This window comes from Vipera berus (assembly GCF_964194415.1).
Source record: "Vipera berus genome assembly, chromosome: W".
NCBI classification, from domain to species: domain Eukaryota; kingdom Metazoa; phylum Chordata; class Lepidosauria; order Squamata; family Viperidae; genus Vipera; species Vipera berus.
Genome location: NC_138210.1, coordinates 54,569,525 through 54,591,418, shown reverse-complemented (window position 1 = coordinate 54,591,418; position 21,894 = coordinate 54,569,525). Strand labels below are relative to the sequence as shown.

Here is a 21,894-nt window from a genome sequence, read left to right as displayed (position 1 = left end):
CCTAAAAGTGGTACAATGGATGAAAAGGAAAAGCCCTGGTATAGATAAAGGAGAATGTAGCTCAGGGTTGAAATGGGGGGTCCTTGGTGCTCTCTGAGCTTGGTTGTTTTCTTGCAGACATTTCATTACCCAAACTAGGTAACATCAGTGGTAGTAGGGAGTGGGGTTTGTTCTCTTTTTATATATCAGTGGCTTTGTAGGTATTAGTGGAAGTGGTCTTGGTGGGTTTTTGGTTGGGTTGTTTACTGTTGGCTTATATGGCAGTTCTTTGATTGGGTTATTGTTCACTTCTTGATTGTTGTCTGCAAGAAAACAATCAAGCTTAGAGAGCACCAGAAACCCCTCAGAAAGGGTATAACTTGACTTCCAGTTTGACATCATGGCATAACGAGCGCAGAAAGATGGGGCTCCGTCTTCCGCGTTCAATTTCACCCTGCTGGGGACCCTATAAAGCAGGAGTGTCAAACTGCCGGCCCATGGGCCGGACACGTCACTGGGAAACCACGCCCACCCCATTGCCGGCAATTGCGAAAAAGCTCCGATACGTTGCGCGATGTCACGTGACATCACGAGTTTGACATGTCTGCTATAAAGGGTCGAAAGTCACCCCGAAGAGGCGACGGAGAAGGAGGGGACCCTCGTTGATTGCGGGAGGGCAGCAGTCTTTCTGTTTGATCAAGAAAGCCAATTGGCGGGGAAAGATTGGCTACATTCGTGTGGCCAGTCAGAAGCTTCTGACAACCAAAGAAAAGAAGCATTAACCAGCAACTTTTGAGCAACATGGATGAGACCCTATCCTATCTTTATGACTTTAAGACTTTTTCCTGGCAAAAAATTGCCCCAAAAGCAGCTAATTAATTGCTTGCGGGGAAATAGAGAAAATTACAAGATTAATTTGAAAGCAACACACATATATAACTTTGAAATTTGATTGATGAACAATTTTTAATTGCTCTTCACCCCTCTGGACAGAAAGGATGTCTTTTACATTGGACAGAAAAATTTGAAAAATTCAAATTTTTCTTATATTTCCTGAGGGGACAGTTAAGGATGGACTGATAGGCCAGCAGGATAATTGGGAGTTCAAATGACAACTGACTGAAACTTTTTAAATCCCTAAAGATTACATACAAAAATAAAATGGATGTTCCATATTTAGCTTCAAATGGTAAAAACCATCCCTAACATCTGTCCCCAAAGTCCCCAGCTTAATATACCAACAAGAAAATGTTGATGAATTTCAGAAAGAAATTCTTTCTATGTTAAAATCAATACAAGAGACAATTACCTTAGCTCATGATGAGACTAAAAATAATACACAGGCGATAAAAGAACAGTTCTTTAATCTAAATCTGCAAACTCAGAAAATGACTACAAAGAAGGAACTAGCAACCCAGAAAATAGAAGGAAAATCAGAGGAAACAGATCCAAAGATGGAGGACCTAAAGAAAGAATCTAACAGACAGACTCAGACAAATGAAGAATTAGAAGATGTAGTGATAATATCGGAAATGGAAAAGATATCTTACCTGTCAAGATCTCAGAACACACCTGAGGATAAGAAAGAAGAGCTGATTGGAAGATAGAGCTGTTAGGACAATTGTGGGAAATCGGAGAAGGAGGGAGGCTGTTTAATGAATATCAATGGGCCGAGCGTCCTTCCAAAAATACTTTAATCAAATTGTCTTTCTTATTCTAAACAATATACACAAAAATAGAGGAAGAATTGCTTGATGATTCAAATGCAATTACTTGGAAAGTTAGTTGGCAAAGGAAGAAAGCTAGAGTAAGACTGAAGAAAAAATAGAGGTTTTCACCCATTAGATGGGATATTATACTATTAATCAGATGTTTGAACTGGGATGAGAATAGATAATTGTTAGAAATAGAAGTATTATAACTAGAAAGATAGGATTTATAACTAGAATATTTTTTGGTATGAGAAGGGAAATATGAAAATGCTAAGAGGGTTTGAATAAGGGAAGCTTTTAGTTACCCAAATATAACTTATGAGAAATTACTGTATAAGCGAAAGAGATATTTTGAACACTGATGGGAAATTAATTTCTTTTTAAAAAGCAAGAAAAACAGGATATTAATTGAACAAATGGATATTAAGTGCAGATGCAATTAATATATATTTTGGTTAAAAAGATATTTTAAACCAACATTATTATTATTAGGAAAATGTAACAAAGATGTTGATACTCAATTGTATATGTATTAACAACAATAAGAATTGTTTTTGCCTAATGTGGAAAAATGTGTAGTACTGGAAGAAGAGAGGAAGCATTGGATGGTGTAATATTGGGCCTAGATTGAAAAAGTTAATATGTACCACTGAATTACTAATGGACCCAGGACAACATGTTGTTTATTAAGTTCTTATGATTGTAAAAGTAGAAAATTAATAAAATATTTATATATAAAAGGGTATAACTTGGCTAGCTGAAAAGATGATCAGACCACCATCATCTCATTTGTAACAGGTGCGGGAGCTGTTGGCAGCCAGACTGCCCATCTGGCAAACGTCGTGCACCCAACCTACTCGTTTACCTGAACGGGCATTGGCTTTGGTCAAGCTCACAGCCAACAACACCACAGCTGGCATTTCTGCTCCAGCCATGGATCCCCTCGTGTCCAAGACCCTGGAAGAGCCTTTAGAATTGGGACAAAATCACGTGAGTGTTTGTGGGTCAGGGCTGATAAACAAGATGTTAGCTTTTCCGTTTGCTTTCAGTGTTTGGGTTCGAGTTTCTAAAAACCATTGAGGTCTCCAAATGGCAGCTTCTGATATGGCCTGGAGCAGGAATGAGGAGGGACTTCCTGGCCTTTAGGTCATGGAAGACGTATTTCTTCTACAGGGGAAAAACAAAGGAAGAAGGAATGCTTTTGAAAACCTGTATGAGATGTCATCAGTGCCCTGCGTTTATTCATTCCTAACTTATCTCCTATAGCGGACTTCAATCCAGGAAGGAACATTGCTGCTAAATGGTGATTTGCACCGAGGGCGGGGATCCCGTGACTTCAATCACCTGCCAGTCAGTGAGTCCCTCACCACCACCACCTCAGGTCTGACCCCCACCCAGCCCACTTCACAAATCAAGATTGCTGACAGCTACTCTTGCACTCTGCCAATGCCACGCAAGATGTCGATGGAAACTCGCCTGGCAACTGTAGGTGGGTATTCTGCATTGATTCTGATTTGCATCCCGTTCTGACTCCATCTTCAAGTTGTGAAGGTTGAGAAACATTGCTTGAAAGTTTACTTCGCTTAAGCAGAAAACAGCAGGGGAGAAACATACCCAACCTCTCAGGAATGCCATTAATTTCCGCCTATTCTCCCCACCCTTTCTCGCAGTCGAGAACAAGACCCTGCCCCGCATTAATCCTCTTTCAATCCTGCCTCCACGTTCCGAGCGTCCGAGAGTCCAGGCAATCTTCTCACATTCAGCCGGAGAGAACAGCACCCTTCTCAACTTCCAAGAAGGAGACGTCATCCTTTTATTGGTGACTGAGGCGAGGGATGGCTGGCATTATGGGGAAAACGAGGCAACCAGGATGTGAGTGTAAACCTCTCTACCCCTTTGGCCCTAGAAAAGCTAGATTACTGCAGCTAGTCCTCAGTTTACAACCAGTCACTTAGCAACTGACTGAAATTATGACAGACTCAAAAAAAAAAAGTGGCGGGGACTTACGACCGAGATCTGAAATTCCAAGGGTCAGGTGGTCACGTGACTGCATTTTGGGTGCTCAGCAGCACAGCTTCATTTATGACCATTTGCACTGTCCCGCGGTCACTTGATCGCATTTTACAATAGTTTTGCTTAAATCTGCTAGTTAATTCCAGTTTTTGGCACTTAACGACCAGGGCGGTTTGCTTAAACAACCACTGCCAAAAAGTCATACAGTTGTTTTTTGCAACTGTTATGACTTATGACCTTCATGGTCAGGCGCCATTACGATTGTAACTTGAGGACTATTTGTATTCTCTTTCCCATTCGTAGGATGGATCCCTCCAGTCAGTGTGTCTCTAGTTACAGGGATGCGGTGGGCAACTCAATTATGTGGGTCACGACATTTAGAGAAAAGCGTTCCAGTATTAAGGGAGAGGGTCCCATCAGATTGGAGAAGAGGCACAGCTCTCCAGCTAAGGGATTCCAGATAGCTGCCGGGGATAAGAAAGAGCACCAATCACAGTGGGCAGTCCTGGCTAAAACAAATGAAAAAGTCAACGTGATTGTTATTTACTTATTTAGAGAATTTATATGGCCGCCCATTTTCTTTCAGTGACTCTAGGCGGCTTACCAAAAATGAAAATCCAATCTAAAAAGAGTAAAAACAATACCTCCCACCCACCCCACCCCTGGTGACAACAAGTAATCAAACATGCCACTGGATGGGCTCCATCCCACTCTGGGTTCTCCAGGCCCACTGGCAAAACCAGGTCTTCAGGGTCTTGTGAAAGAGTCTCAAAGTGGGGGCCAGTCTAATTTCCATGGAGATGAGTTTCCAAAGGGAAGGGGCCACCACAGAGAAGGCCCTTCTTCTGGATCCAGCCTGAGGAGGGGTCCTGCAACATCCCTTCTCTCCCCGCTCTGGTGGGTCACGTGGATGTGATCGTAAACTTGACTGAGTTCGCACATTACTCTCAAAGCCAGAATGTGCTTTGGTTTCGGCTGAGCAAGCTGTGGCAACCAGCCTACCGTAGTTTCTAAATCAAGATTGTGACTTGATATTAACCTATCCCTACATCCAATCATCCCAAACCCATTTATTTATGATAACTTCCTCTGAGATAGTTTGGGCTGAAAAATTAGCAACTGGTCCCGAAGTTCTTTGTGAAATCTGTGGTGGAGCAGGAATTTGAATCTAGTTCTCTTTGCTCTTAGTCCAAGATTCAAACCACTATCCTTGATTCTCCTCTGTAAAAATTCAGGCAGAGTGGGAGTAAGAGTTCTGGGTTTACAAAGACTGCCTAAATTCTAGCTTTCCACCTTTCATTACTTTATTCCATCTTTTTTTTAACTTTAACACTGGGTCCAATTTGACGCTTCCCCTCCTTCAGATGAAGGGAGAACACAAAAAAGAGGTTTTGTGCTATTCTTTCTGTCTTAAATATCTGTTTTTCACATTTTCAGGAAAGGTTGGTTTCCATTTTCCTACACCCGACCCTTTCCCTCAGCTGAAGGAGCTAACAAACTACTCAGCAGGTAAGTCCTGGCACCTCAGTCTTGCAATTTGTTGTCCTCGACTTACGACTGATTACTTATCAATTGGTCAAAGTTCCAACAGGCCTACCTGAGGTTACTTACCTTGTACCACACTGGGTACAGCCATTTGCAGTGTTTCACAGTCACATCAGTGCTTTTTGCTTCCTGTTTTTGACAAAGCCTCACCCATGGTGAACCATGGGTTCGCTTAATGACCACGGATTTGCTTGACAACCACAGTAATTCGCTTAGCAACTGCCACAGAAAAGGTCATAAAACCAGGTCAGCCACATGATCGACCTTTTTTAGGACTGTGATGAGTTAACAACTGTGATGGGGAGGCTGCATAATGGTCATAACTCAAGGACTGCAGAGGCAATATATATCACATGGGCATAGGATACCTCCATCCTTTGTTATCGCAGTCCACATGGCCCTCCCACTGGCTGCAGGATCAATCAGTGCCTGCTGTATGGGTTGATCCAGAAAATGGAAAAGCTCCTTTTCCTTTCCATGTTAACAGAATAACAGAGTTGGAAGAGACCCTGGAGGTCATCTAGTCCAACCCCCTGCTCAGGCAGGAAACCCTATACCATTTCAGACAAATGGCTGTCCAGTCTCTTCTTAAAAACTTCCAGTGTTGGAGCATTCACAACTTCTGGAGGCAGGTTGTTCCACTGATTAATTGTTCTGTCAGGAAATTTCTCCTTAGTTCCAGGTTGTTTCTCTCCTTGATTAGTTTTCATCCGTTGCTTCTTGTCCTGCCTTTGGGTGCTTTGGAGAATAGGCTGACCTCCCCCCTCTTCTTTGTGGCAGCCCCCGCCCCTTAAATTAAAAGAGGCGCATGCCTTGACATTCAGTTTCCCCTGACAAAAAGAGTTGGATTAATGGAATATATCTGGAAGGTTTGGAGCTAGTCTTTAGACTCCCTCAGGAAGCAGTGTGTTGTCTCAAACAGGCAGGCATTGGGGGAGAAACCCTTAGCAGAAATCCTCACCTGTCCTTTGTCTCTCATTAGTGGCTTCCTTCTTAGCAAGTTGAACAGTAGCAGCACCGGAAATTTGGATCGAGCTGGATCTCCAACTGCTGGACCCGATGGGGAAGATGATTTACAGTTTGGCCCTTCAGCCCGTATCAGTGCGCCTCGACAACGACCTTACAGCATGCTAAATCCTGACCTGTCACAAGTGAGTTTCAAGGAAGGAAGGAAAGAGGGAAGGAAGGAAGGAAGGAAGGAAGGAAGGGAGGGAGGGAGGGAGGGAGGGAGGGGGGAAGGGAAGGGAAGGAAGATGAGAGTGGAAGGAAGGGAAGGGAAAAAGGTAGAAATGGAGAAATATGAGAAAAGGAAGGAGGGAGGGAGGGAAGAAAGAAAGGAAGGATCCGTATTTGTCCATTGCCATCTGTAGGTAGTGTCCACTGTACAAGAACCTAGATTTTGTGCACGAACAGAGAGGATCCCTGTTGAAAATGAATGCGTGTTTCTTTTCTTTTTTCCAGTTGGCAAATGAGTTTGGAAGTCCATCTGCCTCTCCTTCAAGGTAAGAAACCGCCCGTTATCTCTCACTTCCATACTTGTGGAATCTCTTGTGGGCCCTGGTCTGGCATTATCTTGTGGATCTGTGCTTTAGAACACAGAATTCACCTTTACGTGATTGGGTCCTAGTTCCGTAATTCTGGTTTTATGACTCACCACTGAAAGTGCAAAAATGTATTTCCTAGGCGAAAAATTGAACGTGAAAGTAATACGCCAGCACTACAGATCTAAGGCCAGCTTAAAACCCTTTGTCCTGAATGTGCCGATTTTATACTGTAGCTGTAGGTTGGTTTTTAGTAGTTTTTATTACAAGCAGTTAAGTAACACAAGCATTTGAGAGGCTTTATAATGACAGAAAATTATGCTTGTGCAAAAGTACCCAAAATACATAACCCACTTTTTTTGTAACAGAGGTAGTCCTTGTCATATGACCACAAGTGGGACCTGAATTTCTAACGTTAAGCAAGGCAGTTGTTGAGTTGCTCCCAGCTTTACAACCTCTTTTGCCACGGTTGTTAAGCAAATCACTACAACGATTACATGAATCAGGCGATCATTCACGTGAGGGTCGTTCAGGCGGTCATTAAGCGAGTTTGGCTTCCCCCGTTGATTTTGCTTGTTGGAAGCTGGCCAGGAAGATCACAAATGGCAGTCACACAGTCTTAGAATGCTGTTCCATCGTAAATGCATACTGGTTGCCAAGTGCCCAAATTCAGACCATGTGATTGTAGAGATACAGCAGTGGTCATAAGTGCAAGTACTGGCTTCAGTGCTTTTGTAACGTTGAACAGTTGTTAAACAAACTGAACAAATAAACAAATAGAAATAGCACTTTGCAGCACTCTGAGCAGTATATTTACAGAGTATATTGCCCTCCCCCCCATCTGGGTCCTCATTTTACTGACCGGAGAAGGATGGAAGGCTGAGTCAAATTTGAGCTGGTCAGGATTGAACTGCTAGCAGTTGGCAGTCAGAAGAATTAGCCTGCAATACTGCATTTTAACCACTGTGCTACCATGCAGTGGTTACTCTATAAAGCAAAGGATTTTTCAGGAAAGTGGGGTCAGCCAGGGAACTGCTTGCTGACAGTTTCTCCTGGAATCATTTTTCTTCACTGTTCCAGTGGTAGGGAATGATGACCCTTTAATGACTTGTGGACTTCAGCTCCCAGAATTCCTGAGCCAGCTATGCTGGATCAGGAATTCTGGGAGTTGAAGTCTATAAGTCATAAAGGAGGCATTATTCCCCGCCTCTGGAACTTTAGACATTAGCCAGTGGCCTTATGATTCCTCAAGGCCAGTGGTTCTCAACTTTTTCTTCACACGGACCCCCTTTAGATACCTTTTGTGGCCACGGACCCCCAAGATTTAACTCAGGAGTTAAATCATAACATTTCTTCAAGCTTCCACGGACCCCCGGTGACAACATTGCAGCCCCCCAGGGGTCTGTGGGCCACAAGTTGAGAACCACTGATCTAGGCCAGTTTTACTGGTCTTTTGGCCATCAAGCTGTTTAGTGCTTTATGTTTGAAACCTTTATTTATTTATTTATTTTAAAAAAACTATGCTGTGCAACAATTCTAACGCTGGTGAATTGAAGAGAAAGCCAAATAAACAAAATGTGGGGAGCTTTACAGAAATCCCTTCGTCTGATAGGATGCAGGCTATTCTGCCCCATTCTGGCCTTTTGTTAATGATTTTGTTGCATTAGTCTGTGTCTGCGGCAGCCTCTCCAAGACACATTGTCAGCTCCCAACACCTGCTGATTAGGAATGATGGGGGGTGGGGGTGGAATTTAATCAATCTGGAAGCCACTAGGTTGGGGAAGGTTGACCTTAAGGCTAGCAGTATTATCTTTTCAGCTTCAGAAAGCTCTCTGAAACCTGGGCCTACCCATCTCACTCTGCCTCTCTCCTCTCCCCTTGCAGGATCAATCCCTTTGCTCACGTTAAGCTGAAACGTACGGTGACCAATGACCGCTCAGCCCCACTCATCCAGTGAAACGTGCAATGTTAAGTGGAGAAGAGCCCGCTGCCCTGCATTTCTTCCTTCTTTCCCTCATCACGTGGCCTTTCCCACCTAATACGCTGCTTCTGGCTCGTAGTAAGGTTTCGCATGCCAGGCTGGCCCAGGCGTGCCATTCTCCCTAATGGCATAGGAAAGGTCCACGGTCTCGACGCACAGCAAAAAAAAAAAAGGCTTCAGGGTTTTGTTGGTATTAGCAGTTCCAGGATGGGAAGGCAAGCTAGCAGCAGGAGGAAAGTAACAGCCGGAGAGGAGACATGGTTTGGGTGCAAGTGACGGAGGCAGATGTGTAACAGTTGGATAAACAGGCAGGAGAAGGTTGAAGGATGTGGGACAGGTGGAAAGAGGTTAGATGAAAGGAAAAGGAGAGAGAGAGAAGAGAGCTGTGGATGGCATGTTACAGAACATTTGGATGAGGAGAAATTCAGCGAATGTGGGCCTCTGAATGTGATTAGTGTTTCTTACAACTCAAAAGTTTCCACTGATCAGACTCTTGTTTTTGTTCTGTTACCCACTTTGACTAAAGTGCCACTGATTTGGTGGTAATGTGCTCAGGAAGAAGGTAAGGGTAGTCCTCGACTTACAGTGATAATTGAGCCCAACATTTTGGTTGCTAAGTGACCCATTGCTTAAGTGAATTTTGCCTTTTCACGCCATACTTCCGAAGTGAATCGCTGCAGTTCTTAAGTTAGTAACCCGGTTGTTAAATGAGTCTGGTTTTCCCATTGACTTTGCTTGACTAAGGGGATGCTACAATGGTCGTAGGTGTGAAAAATGGCCCTAAGTCATTGTTTTCAGTACCACTGTAACTTCGAATGGTCACTAAACAAACTGTGGTAAGTCTGCCTGTATTTTGAAACCAGAATGGACTGCCTGTATTTTGAAACCAGAATGAAGCTGTGTTTAAATGGACAACCTAAGGTGTTGGGTTTTTTTAATTCAGCTGGTCTTAAGTGTATCTCTCTTTAGAGTCATTTCTGCTCAGCCAGCTGAGTAACTGACTGACTGCAGTTATCATCTTATCACCTGGGTCAGGGGTAGGCAACCTCGGCTCTTCTATGACTCATGGACTTCAACTCCCAGAATTCCTGAGCCAGCATGGTTCAGCTTGGAAACCTATCTTTCCCCTCAGCATGGCTGGCTCAAGAATTCTGGGAGTTGAAGTCCATGAGTCATAAAAGAGCCAAGGTTGCTTACCCCTGACCTGGGTCATATGAATTTTCCATTCCTCAATAAACTTCTACACTTATCATTACATAAGTCATAAATAAACATGTGGCATGTGGATTTCCCATAGTAAGTCCACACTAATCTTTTCAGTGGTGTAGCACTAAGAGATGTTGATTTGAGACTAGAAAGGACAGGGAAAACTGGTTTAGGAGCGTAAGAGAGAAGTCTAAGAAGAATTGTTAAACCTAGGAAGATCAAATTCAAACTTGATTCAAATTCACACTTCTAATATACACTGTCTGATATTTCATCACTGAGTTATATTCAGCTACAGGTTCAGCTTACTTAGAAAATTACTTGGAAGTGATTATGAACTGGTTGTATCGAAAAGCATCAGATCTGAATAAGTATGAAAGGTCTTACTGTGGTGTTAGTTTTGTACTGGCCTCTTAACGCATGAAAATCACCCATTTCTATTATACAGTTATCATATGTTAAACATATAAATGTGAAACAGCTCTGGGGAGATGAGTGAACAGTTCCATTGAAGAAGTAAAATAGCGTTACTCGACCTTAGCAACTCTTAAGACGTGTGGACGTCAACTCCTAGAATTCTCTGGCCAGGAAGTCTGGCTGGGGAATTCTGGGAGTTGAAGTCCGCATGTCTTAAAAAGTTGCTAAGGTCGAGAAACACTGAAGTGGAAGATTGTAAGTTTTACAAAAACACTATTGATAGTTGATATGCTGTCTCTACATTCCTTGCACAATTGTAGGCATAGCTCAAGTGTCTTAACAAGGCATGGATTGTGGATTGAAAAGGAGCCAGGATTTATGATTAACTGGGTTCTCTGAATCTGAAGTGGGTCTGTGGTCCACGAAGTGATCCATGCTGCTAGTAGGTTTTGATTCCTCTTCAAACAATTGTTGAGATATTTTCATGGGAGGGGGGAAAGCATATCTATATTATGAAAATGTTACCATTAAACATAGGCCACATATTTTGTAATTTACCGTATATTGTTTTCTGTAGTAACCAGAGGTTACTATGATATGCAATGGTTTAATGTAGAGATTTCCCCCTGCTTTTCCAGGAAACATGGGATAGGAAGAGAAATGCCAGAAGTCAGGACTTCTGTGCATGGAAATAAGAACTAGATTAAAGCGAGGCAGTTGCTGATATTTTTTTTTAAAAATGTGTTTATTTAATTTCAATTGCCAGAATGTATAATAAAGACAGTTATTCAGTAGTATTCTTGTCCTGGCAGACCAAACTGCAGGCATTTTGGTCAAAGCCAAAATAGAGTAATTCAGCTATATTGTCTGAAGAAAGAAATATTTTTCTCAGTGAGGAAAGGAAATGCCATCTCACTTTTCTTTTGCCCCTCACATTCCTGTCCGACTGACAAAGAACCCAGTTATTTAAAAATCCAAGTATGCCCCCTTGCAGGCTCAGCTATGCTATTACAGAATCCTGGACAGATTCGAGTAACGTGCTTTACTGATCCTGTTTTAATCTTGAATGCGGTTGCATAAATAAGCCACAGCGGCCTTCTAAATAAATGCACAAGCTGTCCACCTTTGGTGAAACTCACAACTGTATAGTAAAACTGTGGCTTTGGAGCAACTGCCATTTGTTTAAAAAAAACAACCAAGAGCTGAAAAAATATCAGAACATCTTAGTTATCGGAAAGAAAACAAGATTGATATTTTACCAATGAATGAATACTCAAAGGTGCTTTTTTTTCTTTCAAAAGGCCACTGGATTGTTTTTTCCTTGAAGGAAAATAAAGACTTTTTCTTGAGGAAGAAACAAAACGTTTTCTCCTTTTTCCTCAAGGAAAAGACAATCCACTTGCCTTTTGAAAAAGCACCTTTGAGAAAACTGTGACCTGGATGACTGAGAATCTCCACAGACGTAATGAAAGAATAATTTCAGGTTTGGGAGGCATAAGGTTCACAGAGTTTTACAAAGCCATCTTCCACTTGTAGTTCGCTTGAGTTTCATTATTTTTTTCTCATTTGTAAAAAAAATAAAATAAAACGAAGATGGCAAGGCAAGACTAACTAGATGGCTTGTTTTGAATTGCTAATTGCTAAATCCCTATAAGTTCAGAATTGAACCATTCGGTTTTCTTCCGTGATCCTGTTTACGAACATTTGCTTTGCTTTGCGGTACAGGTAGTCCTCAATTTATGACCACAGTTGAGCCCAAAGTTTCTGTTGTTAAGTGAGATGTTTGTTAAGCGAGTTTTGCCCCATTTTGCAACCTTTCTTGCCACAGTTGTTAAAGTGTATCACTGCAGGTGTTAAATTGGTAACACAGTTGTTAAAGGAATCTGGCTTCCTCGTTGACTTTGCTTGTCAGAAGGTCACAAAAAGGGGATCACACAACCCCGGGATGCAGCAACTGTCATAAGTGTGAACCAGTTGCCAAGCATCTGAATTTTGATCCCATGATCCTGGGAATGCTACAAAGGTTGTAACTGTGAAAAATGGTCATAAATCACTTTTTTAATGCCATTGTAACTTTCAATGGTCACTAAATGAACTGTTGTAAGTCGAGGATTACCTGTATTTAGGCCTCTTTCGCATCAGCACTGTTGTTCTCCCTTTTTCAGCTAGCAGTACTTGACAGTGTTCAAACTTAGCTATAATAGAAATGAGAGATATATTGAAAGAACAGATCAGCACATATGTTAGTTAGGCCCATAGAAAGAAATGGTTGGTGACTTGAATCCCTACTCTGTATTTCCAAAATCCAACATTTACTGTAAGTTGCAAAAGGTGTGGACATTGCATAGATTTGTTCACAGTTCAATACAAAGAAAAGGGTTTTTTTACTTAGAGCCTCCATTTATATTTACTGTATAATGTCTGTAACTGGAAACTCCTTATTTCCTCTGCTCAAAATGTATGTGTTCAAGAGGCAAAAACAGGCACATATTTCTGGGCAGGATATACGCACTGGTTCCCATTTGGCATGTTGTTTCAAAAGCATGAAATACGAATCTATTTTGCCTATTTTTATTACCCATCAGATCAAACTATTTTCTGAAATAGTTTTACTATTGAATTCTGGAGAGCCAAATACTGTAATGTCAAGAGGGGGAAATGTTGAAAATGGAAGATCAGTTTAGAAATAGATTTGCAGATTAAGCACAGCAGCACAGAATTCTCTGCATAACAATATGGTCACCAAATGTGTGTGTGTGTGTGTGTGTGATTCTGTACACACATACACACAAACACGTATCCTGGATCTCTGAAGCTGGAAACTTGTGTCTTATTAGCAGCTCATTTTATCTTACCTAGGGCTAAAAAGTATACATTTATCTTTGCATTTCCTTCCTGTTCTTAGAAATAACTTCAGTCATCTCATGATTGTTGCCCTGTGTGTGCATATTTGTGTGTGCATACGTATGTGTGTTTCAGCTGAAATACATCTGGAAAATTTTGAATCTCCTTCACTTGAAAGCCTGAAGAGTGAATTCAAGTTACAGAATGTTCATATCTAAGGTCAGAGTTTACAGATCCTGCAACTGATGTGTGAAAATTGGAATGATGGAAAAGTTTGACACTGAGGCACTCTGCTTTGAGGGTACAGAGGAGAGTATGAACACACCAAAACAAAATCAAAATGGCTTTCACATTTTTCGTAAAAAGAGGCAGCTTGGGATTCATTCAAAAGAACAAAAAAGAGTGAATGCAGGATAGCACTTATCATATGTGAAGTTGCCATACTGTATTTTTGACAGCATTGTAAGCTGACTGTAAAGAAATTTTATCATCCTGCACCATATTAGAAAGTTGGAAAATAATGGAATAACTATATTTTTTATCTTCTCCGTTGGGCCATGTAAGATAACTGGTTTATCAAGTGATTACATGTATGCCATGGTTTCTTACCCATTGGTAAATAATTTTTATGTTTTACTAAAAAAAAAGCCTGTGCAACTCTACACTTTAGATGTTTGGTTTAGCTTGGACATAATATATAAAGAACAATGAGATTCCATTTGATGTCAGTCTCTGTGTGTGCATAAATGAAAGAGAGGGGATGGGGAATGTATTGTTGCATTGGGACATGCATTACCAGCTGTGCAGATATTGAGGTCTCATTAGCTATGTCCTAATTTTAAAATTAATAAAGTTTAATATAAATATGTGCCTTTCTATGTTTTCTTGGTACCTTGAAGCAAATTTATTCCAGAGCTTTAGTTTGGGAATGAAAGTACTCTTTGTTGGAAAAATCTTTACAGACCTCACCAGTTTTCCTGCCTCATAAAGTTTTCCTTACAAATTACAAAGCTTTCCTTACAAAGCTTTACCAACTCCTTGTCTGATGTTTTCAAATTGATTTAAAAAATCCCTTCGCCTCTCAACAACTAGACCAGGGGTAGGCAACCTTGGCTCTTTTATGACTCATGGACTTCAACTCCCAGAATTCTGGGAATTGAAGTCCATGAGTCATAAAAGAGCCAAGGTTGCCTACCCCTGAACTAGACTGTATCCACATTTGCATTCCCATTTATACAATCTGCAGGCTTTTATGCGTAACAAAATATGCTATTAAAATTCTGCTATTTAAATATTTCTCTATCCCCATATATTCTTTCAATGAATGTTCCTACTAATGGAATATCACCCTGTAAAACATTTATCCATCTATTTCTGCAACACAGGTTTCCACAGTGCACCCTTTTGTACCTTAGTACATCATCCATTCCTTAAATATTCAGATTATTATTTCACTGATCGACCCATCATAATTCAATACCATTCCTCAGTGGAATCATACAAGACAAATGGTCATAGGTGTATTTATTCTTCCATTCCTCCTACCGGTCTTTTTAAAGAATATCACTTTCATTATAAACAAAACACCCCCCCACCCACCCACACCCCCCCCAAAAGAAAACTACTCCATTTTAACAGAGCGTTCGATAAAGATGATCATCCCTTTCTTTCTTTATTCTGTGCTACAAATGGCAACAGGAATGGGGGTTATTGATATCAGACCCAAACTTCTGTTTCCCTCAGAATCTATAAAAAAATGGAATATACGGTACCAAGGTGATAGCCATGATCACAGAGAAAATGGCAAGAATGGAAGCTAGATAATCAGAATGTTCACACCGCCCACCACCAAGAGGCAGAATGTGGAGACACCATGCAGAACCAGTCAGTTTCCAGTCTCGATGTTCTTGAGATAATACAGATGCTGCCCAAGCATTTGTCAGGCACTTAAGAGAACACTTGTGGCCAAAGTGTAGAAGGATCTTGTCACCTGCTGGGTGCGCCCCTGCCACAGCCTGGAGCAGGCTCAGGATTCTCATTTTGTAATGAAGTTGTTACTGAAAAAAAACGGCACTTTTGAAAAGGGCACGGCAGTTAAACACAACCAAATCCAGTAAGCCAATTCTTCCTTCCAATTTGCAAGTTAAGTGGAGCAAGCATCTGCATAACACTTTGTAAGCTGGCATGTAACCCTACAACACCCTTCCTACTGTACTTTATGCCCACTGCTTCTAAAAATCCCAAAAGCAATTGAATTTGGACACCACCTGCTTTAGAGAAGGAGAAAAATCTCTGAAAGAAAAACTTCCCTTGACGTCATCTCCTAATTGGGACTACTACCGGATTTAATGGAGCTGCAGTTCCCAGAATTTCCAGGCTATGCTGGCTAAGAGTTGTAGTTCTAACACATCTGGAAAGCATTAAGTCAGGCAAAGCTGCCTTAAACCTCTCACAAAGGATATCATCTGATGGAGGCATAGATAGTGGCCATAAAACCTTTTAAAGATTAGTAAATAGAGGACTTCGAATACTTGCAGTTTGCTTAGCATTGCCAGTGTTGGAAATCACCATTTGGGAAATGGGTGCTATAAACAGTTTGCTCCCAGGCGCCTTATCTATTTAGTTCAGTGTTTCCCAATCTTGGGAATTTCCAGGAACTTGGACGTCAACCCCCGGAATTCTCATCAGTGCTCATATTGGCTTTGGAATGCTGAGAGTTGAAGTCCACACTCCTGGAAATTCCCAAGGTTGGGAAAGCCAGAATTAATTGATAGTCCTGGACTTCCTTTGTAAAATATATAATTCACTGAACACCATACAGTATGGTGAAATGTTCTGTGGATAGCTAGCCTTAAGGTCTTCAGGAAAGATACAGCTGATGTAAAATACCCAGAGCCCAGGGCTAGAGACTTTGGGGACCTGACTAAAAAAAAAATGTTCTTGTCAACACACCAGCATTCCAAAGGAACCAACTAATAGTTCTTTTCCTGCTGAGCTTATAGAACAAGTGGACAGTATTGCAGCTACTATTTCAACATAAATCAGATTGGATATTGCCATCCGCATAAATCAAGCCATGCCCAGATTGCAGATAACATCTCTCCAACATCTTGGTTCCTATTGCATGTTCCCCCTAGGAATTTGCCAACTTCCCTCTTTCATCACCATTTTTCCAGCTAAAACTAAGGAGAGCAATTATGAAAACTCACTTTCCTCTGTTATAAGCTAAATCAAAAGTGAAACTATTGCCTTATGGTTAATTAAGGTTTAGAGTCACTAGGGGTTCATTCAACTTGGGTCGATACTGGCTGCTTACAGGCTCAAAACCAACCTGTAAGATGCCATTGACAGGCTGAAGAATTGTCAAAACCATCTTTCCCACCAAGAAGCACTCCAGATATGTTACAATGATAACATCCATTGTAACATCCATTGGCCAACACAGGTTTTACTTTTAAGACTGGTGCCTTCCAGATGTATTGAACACACATGTGGAAGATACTCAGTTAAATCAGCCAGTGGAATTGGATGCTCAAGCCTAATCTTCCATTCCTCCTCTTACTTCACCAGGGTTATGCACTCTTCACTGCTGCTTATAATCTCCCATCTGGCCACAATGTTCTGGAAATAAAGCCAGACGTGTTTCCCCGCAAAATGCCCACAGAGTAGGTATCTCCATAGAATTGCTTGAGTGTTTTTCAGTCCAACCCATTTCATCCTCACGCTGTGGTTTTTGGCACAACCGATGACTTTACCACTCCTTGAAAGTGCTCATCATTTCAACTGTATCCCAACAGGCCCCAAAAGGCCTTTATTGACCTCTAAAACAAACCAGCGGGCGACTGAGAAAGTCAGAACCAGCCACTCCCAATACAAGCCAACCATCTCCAACACAGAGTATGAATAAGGAATGATTTTTCCCAGTCCAGTGCGCTCACTGACCTGCCAAGACAATATGGAGGGAGTTCCCACAATAAATCAATGGCTATCAATTATCTGGCCCCCTACAAATGAGTGATGTGACCGATTTACTGTTTTCCCCTATCACTTCAGGAATCAATGAATGGACACACTGGCTGATAACATAAAACAATACTGGTGAACAGTCCCTCGGGTTCAGAGCAAGGATACCCGTCCAACCGACTCTCATTACCCAAGGTCCCCGTAACTTTACAGCATTTGATTATTCCATCTTGCCAGTATAAATTCTGTCCGCGGTTCGACAGAGTGGTCTTTTTTTATGTATGTATGTATGTAATGCTGGTTAAATGGAGATGGTCATCAGCCCCGTTCAGCTCCATTTGGCACAAAAGGACTTTTAAATCGGTAGCCATCTTCCATATCACAAAGACTGCAGGTGATGAATTGTAGAAGGGCTCATGAGCAGTTGTAGGCGACTTCCTGAAGCTTGGTTCCGCCCTTCCCACCCCCAACCCTCTCAATTTGGCACAGAGGGTCCTTAGAGTGGAAAGGAGGCTGGAAGGGGATAGGGGTGATACATTCAAAAGCCAGTGCGGAGCAGGGGCCTCAAGGACTGAGGAGATACCTTCCTCATCATTGGGAGGCCTGAAACTGTTTGTACAAAAAGTTCTGCTTCTCTGCTCTCTCCAGGCAGGGATGTGTCAGTGAACCGGAGAGCAGAAGTCCACGTATGTCAGGTTGTTAGTTAGCAGTAATGGCCCCATGCCGTGCACGCAGATATACACGTGCACATACACACACACACACGCACACGCACGGGCGCGCACACACACACACACACACATCTGTCAGTCTATCCACTGCAGAAAACGGATGTGTGGTAGCTTGATATCAGCAGGTCAACTGGATGACTGGGTGCTGTCCCTGAATGTTGAGATGACAGGTGGCGGGGTTGTCCAATTTCCATTGATTCTCAGTTCTCAATAGCATCTGGAAGGTGGAGAGAAAAAGACACTTCTTGTTAAGGAGGAGGAGGAGGAGGAGGAGGAGGAGGAGGAGGAGGAGGAGGAGGAGGAGAAGGAGAAGGAGGAGGAGGAGGAGGAGGAGGAGGAGGAGGAGAAGAAGAAGAAGAAGAAGAAGAAGAAGAAGAAGAAGAAGAAGAAGAAGAAGAAGAAGAAGAAGAAGAAGAAGAAGAAGAAGAAGAAGAAGAAGAAGAAGAAGAAGAAGAAGAAGAAGAAGAAGAAATTATCTTTTGGGGCTGAGCATTGTATTTGTCCTTTGAATGTCATTTTGGAGGGTGGACTCTAGAATGTCACAAGCACATCAGGTTATGCTTCTCTATTCTACAACAATAATTTTAAATGACTGCTAAATGGAACAATTCTCTGGGTGAAATTCACTTTTGTGGAACAGGACATTCCTGCATTTCCTCTAATAACAAAATGACCAAGGAGCCTTTCATTGTCCTGCCTTTCCTTGTGAAGGTAGCTTTCCAATACTCCACAATTCTCCAGACTTCCTCCATCTTAATTAAATACCAAAGGAAGACAAGCTTTTTTCGGGATCAGAGAGTGGGAGCTGATGAGACAGATTTTATTGTGCAATTGCCAGGTCTTGGTCAAGGACCTGGAGACTGATATGGAGAATCAAAATTTCATCTTAGCTTTCTAAAGATATCCTTAGCCTGTTTCTCCAGTCAATCTTTTTTGTTTTTAATCTCTCTTCCCACAATTCATTCAGGAGAAGAAGACAGAATTGCTATTTGATACTTGTTTTTTTATCAGTAGTGCTAGGGAATTAGATGCACACATAATCTTCACCAATCGTCTATTCAGTCATACACAGACCTATCATTCTTTTGGCAAGCTTTGCCAACTGCAGTAATTTTATGGGCCCAGGAAACTCAAGTTACTCTCCTATGTATGGTTACTCTGAAACTCTGTTGCTCAATGAAAGGCCACAGCATCCATACAATCAAAAGGTTTGATTAGCTTAGAGCAACTTTCTTGACTTTAGGTTCTTCTGAAGTCCTGGGCCTGGGCAACTCTCTGGCTGGGAATTATGGGAATGAAAATTCAACATCCTATGAAGATGAAGTTTGGGGAGGTCCATTTAGATACGAAAGGCCATTCCTCTACTGTCCACTCCTGCCTGTAATCGGGTCTGGAACCAAAACTCCACAAAGCCCCACATCGAATTTTCCTTCCTCACTATGTCCCATATAATAAACCTGCCCTATGTAGGATAATGGATAAGAATGGTGTGCCTCTGTGCCCCTTACCAGCTGTGGGTCCCAATTCAGAATCACAGGATGGAGGCCGATGTGGCTCTAGGGCAGGAGAAACGGTGAAGCGAGAGAATCTGAGAGTGTCCACGAGGCTGGACTCTGCCCGCTTGGCTGATGACAGCAAGGCGGGTGTCATGGGCACTGGTGAAGACAGGACTGGGTGTGGCTGTGCTGTGCTGGGGTCCGACACCATGGAGACATAAGATGGGTTCTGAGCCATGAGGGGGAAATCATCGTCCCACTCAAAACTGCCACCTGAGTTGAGAAGGAAGAAGAGGGAAGGTAGGAAGGGGACTAGATTGGCGCTCACTCTTATAGTCTACAAGAGTAAAGAAGAAGATAAAAATACAATCAGTAGTTCTGACATGAGGTCCTGTTTAAATCTTAATCTGGCTGGGTTCACATCACATGATAAAGTAGACTAAAAGAATACGTTGTGTGACCAGGCCATTATATTAGACTGGTGATTCTCAACCTGTGGTCCACAGATCCCTGGTGTGTGTGTGTGTGTGTGTGTGTGTGTGATGTCATCACATGGGGTCTGTGAAGGCTTGAAGAAATGTTGTGGTTTAAATCTTAAGTCTTGGGGGGGGGGGGTCCCATGGCCACAGTCTGTGGCCACAAAAGGCATTTAAATGGGGTGGTGAAGAAAAGGTTGTGAACCACTGTATTAAACCATTATCTGGCTGATTTGTTTGGGCACAGCATGTTGTTTTTTATGAGCAAAGCAGCTGTGTTTAATTCACCCAGCTTTAAGTTCCACATATTGTATGAGTCCAGTCTTTAAGTCACTGTTGAGTAGAAGACAACGCAAGAACTAGACAGCTGCAGAAAAATTTCCTTCGTAGGGCTTAGACGCATCGGTAGGAGAAAAATATATATATATATAGCAATGAGTAGATTTTCCTAATGTCATTATTTCCTATTTCCTCCAGTTTGCTCAACTCCATCTCAGGTGCTCCTGCTCTGCAGCTCCCATTTGACAAGCTAATTTCGGTATGGAAGCATAATCACTTTTAGTTCTCTAGATCAACTAGTCTTTTCACAGACATATATGCGTTTCACAAACACCTGGCTAATGATCGATGCTCACACACACACCCTGTTAGAACGTGTAATTTCACCATGAGGAAATTCTTCCTGCAACTGAACTTTATTGGCATGCTTTGTACAATAACTCGTGTTTAAAAAAAAAGTCTTCCCATCACCTGCAAGTTCTGCCTTTCCTTTCTTTGAGGACTTTTACTGGAAAATCCTGACCGCTGCTTCCCTCCCAGTCCATTAATCTACTGGGTAGACACTGTCAAAATGAATGGGAGTTCCAGATGCCCGTATTTGATCTCATAGGCCAGGGCTTTTCAACCAGTGGTACAGGTACCACCTGTGGTACATTGGCATCTGGCAGGTGGTACGCGACCCTCCTAGAAAAGTGGTAGCGGGGGAGGGGAATGAGCTGAACTGGTGGTAACACTACACAAGCCTGAGCGGGAGATGGCTGGAGCTGCAGGGCTGTCAGGGCTCAGCGGAAATGCCAGGATCAGCGCTTCTTCGGGGTTGTCAGGGCTCAGCGGAAGCGCCAGGATCAGTGCCAGGCTCCAGCTGGAGCTCAGCACTGATCCTGGCGCTTCTGCTGAGCCCAGAAGAAACACTGATCAGCTGGAATATTGGGGTCTTGTGATTTACATTCAGATGCTTGGCAACTGATTCATATTTATGACGGTCACAGTGTCCCAGGGTCATGTGAAGTGACCAAAATCTTCTGCAACCACCGAGCAGGGGTGAGGAGGAATAAAAACCAAACACCCCCCCACCCCATCCCCGCTGCCAATCCTCAACCTAAATGCTCACAACAATGAAAACCTCAGACAGGAGGAAGAGCGCCACCGGGCGGGCAGGCAGGTGTCTTGCTCGGCTGTGGCTTGGGGAGCACTTATTTCAGTGCCATTGTAACTTCCAACAGTCACTAATCGAACTGTTGTAAGTCGAGGACTACCAGTACTTCATCACTTTTTCCCTTTTTTTTTTTGATCAAGTTTTTGACACCTTGCTAGGCGACTGGTGGTACTCGGATGTTGGCATTTCCTAAAGGTGGCACAATGGGTGAAAAGGTTGAAAAGCCCTGTCATAGGCCAAAGGAGGTCACCTCAGGGCTATTTAGGCTTCCTAAAGCATCTCTTAAACTAAGCAGGATTAAAGCCTGGCTGCCCCAAAGACAACTTGTCAAACAGTGAAGACAGATGCCAAAGTGTGTTCTGAATATAGGAAGCTCCATAAATCCTTTGCCTCTCTCTGTGTCACTGAATAAGTCTCTCGGAAACACTTATAAGTCCTTGGGAAAGTACTATTGAGCCACTAGAAGGGGGCCAACTCTGTATAAAGAATTTAGCTCCATTTATGACACCATTATTTATTTATTTGGATCCCACCTTTACTATTTTTACAAAATAA

General features: G+C 42.3%; 2 protein-coding genes across 2 annotated transcripts in view; one reads left to right on the top strand and one right to left on the bottom strand.

Moving 5' to 3' along the window:
• LOC308676150 (BAR/IMD domain-containing adapter protein 2-like) overlaps positions 1-8,916 on the top strand; it is a gene marked incomplete at its 5' end in the record, with an annotated part of 32,260 nt that extends 23,344 nt beyond the window's left edge. The window contains 7 exons of the mRNA XM_081341894.1: positions 2,490-2,681; positions 2,958-3,180; positions 3,362-3,563; positions 5,142-5,213; positions 6,232-6,400; positions 6,711-6,751; positions 8,675-8,916. Coding sequence (XP_081198020.1) covers positions 2,490-2,681; positions 2,958-3,180; positions 3,362-3,563; positions 5,142-5,213; positions 6,232-6,400; positions 6,711-6,751; positions 8,675-8,747 — 972 coding nt within the window. The 3' untranslated portion in view covers positions 8,748-8,916. The remainder of the gene's footprint in view (positions 1-2,489; positions 2,682-2,957; positions 3,181-3,361; positions 3,564-5,141; positions 5,214-6,231; positions 6,401-6,710; positions 6,752-8,674) is intronic.
• Positions 8,917-18,132: 9,216 nt separating this feature from the next.
• LOC308676295 (serine/threonine-protein kinase LMTK3-like) overlaps positions 18,133-21,894 on the bottom strand; it is a gene marked incomplete at both ends in the record, with an annotated part of 45,448 nt that continues 41,686 nt past the window's right edge. Inside the window, 2 exons of the mRNA XM_081342108.1 lie at positions 18,133-18,149; positions 19,441-19,701. Coding sequence (XP_081198234.1) covers positions 18,133-18,149; positions 19,441-19,701 — 278 coding nt within the window. The remainder of the gene's footprint in view (positions 18,150-19,440; positions 19,702-21,894) is intronic.